The sequence below is a fragment of the Electrona antarctica genome (assembly GCF_951216825.1).
Source record: "Electrona antarctica genome assembly, chromosome: 20".
Lineage (NCBI taxonomy): Eukaryota > Metazoa > Chordata > Actinopteri > Myctophiformes > Myctophidae > Electrona > Electrona antarctica.
The window spans coordinates 20732289-20742288 of record NC_136801.1 but is presented as its reverse complement, the minus strand read 5'-3'; the positions used below and the strand labels follow the sequence as shown (position 1 = coordinate 20742288).

General features: G+C 42.9%; 1 protein-coding gene across 1 annotated transcript in view; it reads left to right on the top strand.

Annotated features, from left to right (window-relative positions):
• LOC306913200 (disco-interacting protein 2 homolog C-like) overlaps positions 1 to 10000 on the top strand; it is a gene marked incomplete at its 5' end in the record, with an annotated part of 84753 nt that overhangs the window by 56632 nt on the left and 18121 nt on the right. The window contains 3 exon segments of the mRNA XM_079489788.1: positions 3715 to 3851; positions 4070 to 4278; positions 9764 to 9878. Coding sequence (XP_079345914.1) covers positions 3715 to 3851; positions 4070 to 4278; positions 9764 to 9878 — 461 coding nt within the window.

Sequence of the window (10000 nt, the reverse complement as noted above, 5' to 3'; positions counted from 1 at the left end):
AGGATCTCTCTCACAGTAAAGTGCTTGGAATGCTTAACCCATTCAATCCGGGAAAGCATCTGTGCCATTCATTTTAACCACTTTCCTTGACATGAAAAAGTATAAAGCACCACTGATATAGCACTGCGCAAAAAGCATGGAATACAGATGTGTATATTACAGGAAACTCCCGTTAAACTTTCCAACAAACTCCGGTAAACTCACGAATTGTACCATCACACCTGTATATTACCGTATATTAACTGTATATGCCTGCTAAACTTGAGGTTTATGGGCAAAATACAGTGCCCATAATTTCCCGTTAACGCAGTGATACTGTACGTCTTTAGTTCTTAATGGGGTAAAAAAAGAACAAATACAAAGAGAATGTATTTTTTGAATGTAAATGCAGTCCAATAATCAGTTGAGCTTTAGCTTACATTATGCAGAAAGATTTACAACATGGCATGGAAGACCAATACAGAGGATGTGATATATATTACCTGTGTAAACGCTGTGCTATTTATGGTGAGTGTCTTTAGTGGAAGCCTATTTTTTTATGTTGGAGGATAAAAGGGGCTAGCTTATAGTGATGGTTTAAAATAGAGTCCACCCGAGTTTTGGGTCAGAATTCTTGCACATTCACACACCCAAATCTATCTAACACTACACCCATTATGAATTTCATTAGTGGCAGCTGTGTTGCTTACATCACGTTGTGTCTACTCTTGTTGGGGTAGTTCACCCCCCCCAAAAAACGACTTATTTTTCCTTATTACACACACCATGAAAGCCTTGAATTCACGGAGATTGTTTAGTTTTTTGTCTTATCCCTAAGCCAAGGGTGCCCAAAAAAACCCCCCTATACTATAGGGTGTCATCCTACACACCCTATACTATATAGGGTGTGTAGGATGGGTGACAAATTTCAAATGTACTTTGTCAATGAATTTAGCTTTCTCTCTCCATTCTGTCATAAACTATAGTAAAACCAAACCAAAACAGGGCGGCGGTGGGTCAGGAGGTAGAGTGGCTGGATGGTAACTGCAAGGTTGCCAGTTCGAACCCGGGCTCCCCCAGAGTTGGTGTTGAAGTGTCCTTGCACTATATATTTCTAAAACTATGAAACATTTCAAAGATTTCTTTTCAGGCAAACATGTCATAAATAACTCCGAAACTACAAATCATTTCAAAGTAAAAAGTTCCAGCATGTGTCTCCACAGTAAGCTGAATTATAAAATGTGTGAATAGAGTTTCTAGGTGAAAGTAATGTTTTGACGTGCCATAGAGCTGCCATTGAGCCCCATTGTGAATTTCTCAAATTTGAAAGCACTATATTTCTAAAACTATGAAACATTTCAAAGATTTCTTTTCAGGCAAACATGTCCACCGTAAGATGAACCTAAATAGGTTTGAATGGGGTTTCTAGGTGTAAGTATGTAGGACTAGTAGCATGGCAAAGTTTGTGCTATTGCCATTGAGAATGCATTGGGAGTTTAAGTTAAATACGGGGGGGACATATTTTGACAGCAGAAACTGCCTGTCATAATCTCCCTATTCCAAAGCCCCCCCAGGTACATTATATATTTAAACTATTTTCAGCAATGGTACACTTATTTTTTCAGTGGGTAGATCTTGTTGAGCTGGTCATTTTGAAAGTAGATCTCACGTCATAAATGTGTGGGCACCCCTGCCCTAGGCCAATCATTTGATGTGTGGGCAATGGCCATCAATACAAATCTGTCCTGACAGACATACGTTTGTCAATAGGACTCATGGAAACACAGATTAACCCATTAAAGGCCTTCTATTTCAGTAGTAGGGGTGGGACGATTTGGGTACCTCAAGACAATATATCCGTGGCGATATTAGGCCCTCGATAAGGCTGATTATCAGCCTGTCTGTGATTTATCTATAAACAATGACCACTCAGCCATACATTATCCCACTTATTACACGGCTACTTAATACATAAATGAATAAGTCGATCCAAAACACAACAAAACGAGGTATTTCCTTGCTTGGTAATGAAAGTATTCCATAAGTGTCGCGCTGGTGTGGCGTCTGCCCAGCTGCAGCACTGTCGGAAAACAAGGAAGTGAGTTGATCAAATAGAATCCATTTTTGGGTACTGCTTCGTCTATTTCTCGCTCAAATGTTTTCAAAAACATTTTTGAGAGCAACGTTTAGCTGTAAATGACACTGTGTGTGTGTTTACACATGTGTCATGTTGGAAACGTCAGTAAATCAGCAGGGCACAGCAGGTGCTCCGAGGGTTTGATTAGGCATCGGTCTGTTATAGAGCGGAGCGGTCTGTTATCAAGGAATAACAGACCTCTGAATTTGGCGATTGTCCAATCAGAATCAAGCATTCAACCAACCGATAAATTGCGATATCCAATATTATTGCAAGAGATTTCATCAACGATCTATCACGATATCTGTAACTGAAAATGAAAAAATAACCATAGAAGGCAACAATCTGGAATTATGTATTTATTCCACACAAAATGATTTTTGTGTGACAAACTGGCCAATAAATACATGAATCTTGCCTCCTCCAATCACTTAAACACTAACTGCAACTTGTCCACAACTTGTCTGCCCACAACAATGTGTAGCCTACTACTACACAACTAAATAATCAATATCACGATATTGGGAGCTCGATACAATATATATATCGCGGGAGGAAGTATCGCAATATCGATAATACTGTATTGTCACATCCCTAATCAGTAGTCCCAAGGACCCCCAAAATTACATGTATTTGGCCGCGGACCCCCACCTGAAAATGTATTGTGCACGTATATAAAATCATATATAGCAAAGCATAACATTTGTAACATAGCGAGAACATTAATTTCCAACATGGAGTTATGGTTCATAAAAGAAAGGAAACATAGTCTGAGGTTAAAACTGTGTCGCTGTGCCCCCTGGTGGCTAAGCCATTTAGTACACGTGAGATGTACAGCAAGTTGTGAGTGAATGTCTTCAAATATCTTGGCCTGTACATAAAAACCAATCTGTCCCTGCACTCTCTTCCCACCGTCTTTCATAAATGTGTTTGAACAGCAAAATGGCCGCCATGCAAATAGTCAATTCACTTCAAATGAGCTTTATTGGCATGAGAAAACAAACGTGCCAAAAGATTATTAAAACAGTTGAAAATGGGGAAAGTATACAGTTGGAGGGGGTACAGAACAGAGCTATGTCACGTGCGCCGTTATATACATGTTACACTGTTGTGAAACAAATAGCACCAACCTTTTCGCAGCATTTTATTTTTTCTCAAACGATTTAAATTGAAAAAAGCCTCAGATTTAAAATGCGTTCAAAGGCAGCAGTTTACATGTGCAGTATATGTGTCTAGAGGTCTACTCGGTACCTATAGTAGTCCTTGGGGTGGTCCATTGCCTAACCTTCTTTTAAAGATACAATAATAAACTGTAGGAGTTTAACGGAGAAAATAATAAGTGGATTCTCATTTTTGTTTTTACAGGAGATTATGTTAAATTGAGTCACGTCAACAAATTCATAATACATGTATAAAAATTAACAAACAGAACTAAGCTAGCCTGTACAAATGAATGATGTCACAGGGATACAGTCCCAAATGTGGGTGCTGTTGTTAAACACCCCCCCCCCCCCCCCTCTCTCTCTCTCTCTCTCTCTCTCTCTCTCTCTCTCTCTCTCTCTCTCTCTCTCTCTCTCTCTCCCTCTCCCTCTCTCTAGGTCTGATGTGTGTAGTGAAACCGGAGGGCGTTCCCTCGCTGTGTCGGACGGACGAGATCGGCGAGCTGTGTGTCTGCTCCATCGCCACTGGCACGTCCTACTACGGCCTCGCCGGCATGACCAAGAACACGTTTGAGGTTAGGACTCTAAGCTCTAAAATGTAACGCTGTGCGTTCAGCATTATAGGTTGAAAGCAAACCCTGTCAGTCTGTTGGGGCTGGGACATATTCCCTCCGCCACTGTTTGAGAGCCACAACAACAGTGTAATAATCATACTGTGTATCAGGTGTCAGTGAGTAATACCCATACTGTGTACCAGGTGTCAGTGAGTAATAATCATGCTAATGTGTACCAGGTGTATCCGGTGAGCTCGGGCGGGGCTCTGGTCAGCGAGTATGCCTTCGTGCGGACGGGCCTGCTGGGCTTCGTGGGCCCCGGCGGCCTGGTCTTCATCTCGGGCAAGATGGACGGACTCATCATGGTGAGCGGGCGGAGGCACAACGCTGACGACATCGTCGCCACGGCGCTGGCGGTGGAGCCCATGAAATTCGTCTACCGGGGGAGGTGAGTGCACCGCTCGCTGACCGATGTATAATAGTACCTAGTTAGAACTGAGGACGCATCTGTGTCACCTTATAGCTTTTAACCACTAACCATTATTTTAAACTTTTATCTGTTGAAAAATAGCAGATCTACAAGCTCATAGCGCGGGGAGGTCCCTGGAACAACATATTTTCAGTCTGTGGCCAATTAAATAGTGATATAGGTTTTACAGAAAACTGTCGTGATTTAGAAGACATTTTGTAGAATCTGGTCTCTCGGGTCTAAATGGGTTTAACAATTATACTGGGTAACCTGGCTATGTTTCTTTTATTTTAAAGAGGATAAGCCTCTTTGATATGAGCGGGGTCTCGGAGCACAATTACACACAAGAAAACAATCCAAACAACACAGAACAAAACATGTCAACAAGAACATAAATCTCAAACCACCACTGCGTCAGTTACTAGTATCCTTAGAAATTCTTCATAAAATTAGACATATAATTTAATATACAGTACAACGCAAATATACAAACATGACGCCAATATAGAAACATCTTAAAAATAAAATAGTATAGTATAGTATATATTTAATTGAGAGCTAATGGAATGGCTTCACACTGATTTCTACATATACTAATCTCCGTGGCAAATTCACAAAAGGATTATTTGGGCTTTTGAGGCCATTTAAACCGGCACAAATAAGACAAAAAGAATAAAGATCTCAAAGCGCCTGCAAAGGATGAATTGCTACCCTAACTGTTCTGCCGAGCAAATGACATTGTGGTGCTCTGCACGCTGGGGCTATTAGCGCATAAGCATTAAGCAAATGCTTTTTTAAGCAAAGTAACTGTAGGGGTGCCATCATGCCCATGTTTTCCAGTGATAATGGCAGGCGAAGGCTTCGTCATTCCAGGCGTGCTCATGAGACAATGGTCTGACCATCTTGTATCTTCTATAGGCTACAATGTAGCCTATAGAGGTGTCAAATCCACTTTATTAATGTATTACTTTCGGTCACACAATCTGGAGGAGTAATATCAAAAAATGTGTTTTACAAAAGTCGGCCTCCTGGTGGCGCTATAAAAGGCAGATGCGGAAAATGCAGGTCAAAGGTTTGTCCTTGGTCTCTAGGGAGTGTGCATGCAACGTTTCACGCAGATCGGTGCAGTTTTAGGTAAAACATTTGAAAAGCTGCCTCATGGTGGCGCTATAACAGGCCGCTCTGGAAAATGCGGGGCAGAGGTTCATCGTTGGCATCCAGGGAGTGTGTGTGCAAAGTTTGGCATCGACCGGGTTAACGGTGCCGGAGATTAGCTGGTAACGGACGGACGGAAGGACACACGGACGGACACACACACACACACACACACGGACGGAGTGCAAAACATACTCTCTCCCCATGCCTTCGGCCTGGTGGAGACAAAAATAAAGCAAAGATTTTCATGAATGAAAAAACAAATTCAATGATTTTTTTCCCAGTAATTTCATACATCCGTACATTTTCAGACAACATAAATTATGTCAAATTGCCAATGGTTGGCTGTAATAAGCCAGCTCCACAAACTCCTCTGTGACAAAGACATCATTTTGACTGTACTGCACTTAGCAACATGGGTAATTGCAGACACAAAATTAGGACAAATTGCACTCAGCTGCGGAAATGTATGTCTTGTTTGTTTGTTGGTATATCATTTGCACAGTATCGTTTATTGTGAATCTGACCATAACGCATTAGGATCTCAGGTCGATTCTACAAATAGGCCTACTGTATCTTCAGTTTTCTGAAAGATGTATGTTGGGGGCACGGTGGCACAGTCGGTAGTGCTGTCACCTCACAGCACGGTGGCACAGTCGGTAGTGCTGTCGCCTCACAGCTAGAAGGTCCTGGGTTCGATTCCCACTGGGGACGCTGTGGGTGCTGGGGGCGTGTCCTCTCCTCCACGTCATCAGTGCCCATACCCGAGGCGGGGTTGGCTAAAGGGCCTTTCTGTGTGGAGTTTGCATGTTCTACCCGTGTCCCCCAGGGTAGGTACCCCCACAAAAAACATGCAGTAATCCTGGTCTCTAAACTGCCTCCCCCTGGCCAGCTGGGGCACCTGATGGAGGGGAAAGGTACTGGTTGGAATAACGTGTTCCTTCCACGTGCTACGTCCAACCAGGGAAACTCCCCCCTGTCAGGTGTAAAGGAGCGACTTGGACACTTATGCATGAAGGAATTCAGCATGAGTTCAAGTCCGTTGCTCTCCCCAGGTTGGCGGAGGGTGTGTAGAGCCCAGGATCACATTAGATAATTGACACAGGGGTGAAAAATGGGTTACAAAATCGTGGGATAAAAATTATTTAAAAAACAAAATGTATGTTTCAGAAAACTGTTTGGGGGTCCTTGATACTGTATGAAATGGTTTTGAGCACCACTGATATGGTGCTTCATGTTAATTACATTGTGTGCCCTTTCATTCTTTCAATTTAGCAACGTGGGGTGCCCATCCGATTTAGCAAAAAGAAAAAAATAAATCCCTAAGACGTGTACAGACGTCTTGGGCACACCATGGGATAATTCCTAGGACGTCGGGAGACGTCTTGTGCACACATTGCGTTAAGGACCCCAAAAATTTTATATATTTTCCCTGGAACCACCATCTCAAAATATATTGTTCCAGAGATCCCCAGAAGCAAAGATTTAGTTAAAATATTCGCTTTAAAAAAATTATATATTCAAAGATTTGCACACATTTTCATGATTTTTCAAAAATGACAGATCTACAAGCGCATAGCACGACGCGCTATGAGCTTTTAGATCTGCTATTTTTGAATAGCCAAAGTATAAAATAATGCTGTTTATCTCAAATCTCAAATGGCACAGATGTGACGTGGCAGATAGCGGGTGCAAGAGATGGGAATTGTTCCCTGTGTTTATTTTGAAGTGAAGTTTTATTACTGTAGATTCTACTGTCCCGCTTTTGGCTGCTCTTTGAAGAGGCACTGCATGGTCATTGGTCACTTAAATCAACTGGGACAGTGCACCTTTATTAGACTCCAGTATCTCTGTGAATCATTCTTATTAAAGCCACTTTTAATGTTGGCAATCAAACAAGGGAGACTTACACCAGCCCCCCCCCCCGGAAAAAAGTGCTATTTCATGGCTTGCTGCTGTTTTGTTTGGATAAGGCTATCAATGCTGGCCTGGGCCGTGGCTCAGCGGTCCAGGCAACCTTGTAATCCAGTCTGGCAGTGCGCCGCAGGTTCGACTCCCGATCCCGACGGCCTTTACTGCATGTCATCCCCCCATATCTCTCTCCCCATTTCCTGCGAAAGCCACCAAAAGAAAAACATTTAAAAAAAAGGCTATCAATGCTGCCAGTGACTCAATCGACTTGAATCCTGTATTCTGTCCTAGTTCTTCTTGAAATTGTAATCCAGCTGAGCTGTGCAGTAGTGAAAGATTAGCAATGTTTGGATTCACAGACAAAACGTCCCCTAGGCTGGTAATCAGGCAGCGTGTCGCGGGTTCGAATCCCGCAATCCTGATGACCTTTGCTGCGTGTCTTCCAGTGTTGTTTTGGTCGCCTAAAAATAAGCCTTTTTTCACCGACAAAAACTAAATGGAAACTAAATGAAAACTAAGCTACGATGACTAAAACTAAGACTAAATATACTGACAATTTCGTCAACATATAAAAACTAGACTAAAATGTTAGGAAGGGACTAATGGACAAGAGGTCCAGTATAAGTCATTTTACAGTTAGTTGCATGTTGAAAAAAATAGCAGATCTACAAGCCCTCAACGCGTCGCGCTGTGACACGTTGTGTGCTTGTAGATCTGCTAATTTCAGCAAGTGAAAGACCTGCCAAAATACATTTTAGTCGACTAAATCAACTGTAGATTTAGTCGACTAAAATCTTATGATATTTAGTCGACTAAAACTAGACTAACACTAAAACATTACAGGTGACTAAAATGTAACTAAATGAAAACTATTCCAGAGACTATGAGACTAAGAGACTATCTCCCCGTCTCCTGTCAACCTACTGTACAACTATCAATAAAGGCAAAAAGCCCCCCCCCCCCTTCTGCGTGTCCCTGGAACAAAACATTTTGAGATGGGGCCCAAATACATCATCATTTTGCAGGTTCTTGACATGAAAACGTTTCGAGAACCACAGATACAGCGACATTTAGTTTTTCACAAAACTGTTTAGAAGACATTTTTGGAATCGGCCTTAATGAGTTTCACAAGCTGCATGTACGTACACCATTTTTTACATAGGGGGTTTGAACGCTCTGCAACTTAATCACTGGCTGCCTCGGCTGTTCCTTTCTCTGCACCTTGTAGGAGAGAATTATAACACCAGCCAAATGCTGCGATGCATGTTGTATTGGCTCTGGCTGACTCCATATGTCCTTGTATTCTGCTAGCTACCTTGGCAGGTGACCAGCCATCGTTTGAACATTCCGGAGCTGGCATATTAGAATACTTTAATTTTGGCATGAAGAAAAAAAAAACTCTTGGGGGAATTGAGAAACAAAGTTAGCTTCCTGCCTTTTTTATTATTATTAATGCCATTATCTACATATCAGAGAAGGCAGAATCATCAATCATACCACTGCTGGGATCCGTGAAAGCCTTCACCATGCTAATGTAATGAGTCTGCAGGGAGAGGGCCCTGGGCTTTGTTCTCTTTTCTCTTCATTTCTATTCATTTTGTACGTGGATATGAAAAGAGGAGAGGGAGTTGGGAGGCTTCAGGGGGGGAGTCACCATCACCATGCAGTCCGGGCGAGTACATTTCAGACATAGAACCGAGGTCTCAGGAGAGTCTGGTGTGAGATTAAACCGGTTGACGAATTTTGCACGAATTTTCAGCTGGGCAGAAAGAATGAGACTCTGGCTGGCTGAAGGTAGTCCGCCTCTGCCACAGCAAAATGAGTTCATATAGCTTCACAATCATTATTACCATGCACTTACTGTAAACGCTAGACATGAAAAGGTTTGAGAAGCATTTGCTCCAGACAGATTTTGTTGACCAAAATCATATATCTAGTCGACTAAAACTAGACTTAACACTAAAACTTTTCAGATGACTAAAACTAAGTCATTTTATTGCAAAGTCTATGACTACAACAAAAAAAAAAAAGTGTAGTCGAGTCATCAGTGGCTATAACCGAGCCGGGGTCGGCGAAAGGGCCTTTCTGTGTGGAGTTTGCATGTTCTCCCCGTGTCCACCAGCGTTGGTACCCTCACCAAAAAACATGCAGTAATCCTGGTCTCTATAGCTGCCTCCCCCTGGTTAGCCTGATGGAGGGGAAAGGAACTGGTTGGATTGACGTGTTCCTTCCACGCGTTACGTCCAACCAGGGAAACTGCTTGTGAACTGCTTGTGGCTTGTCTCCCCAGGTTGACAGAGGAAGTGTAGCACCCAGCATTACATTAGATAATTGACACTGGGTTACAAAATCGTGGGGTAGAAAAAGTCAAGCGTGCTTTGTGTGTCCCTGTGTGCAGGATAGCGGTGTTCTCCGTGACGGTGCTGAGAGACGAGAGGATCGTGGTGGTGGCGGAGCAGAGGCCTGACTCCACCGAGGAGGACAGCTTCCAGTGGATGAGCCGCGTGCTGCAGGTACGCCCACGCACGCACGCACGCACACACACGCATGCACACGTCAGCACACACGCATGCACGCACACACACACACACTCACACAGGGGCATAGACTCTACTGAGCGGTATAGCTTTCGGTC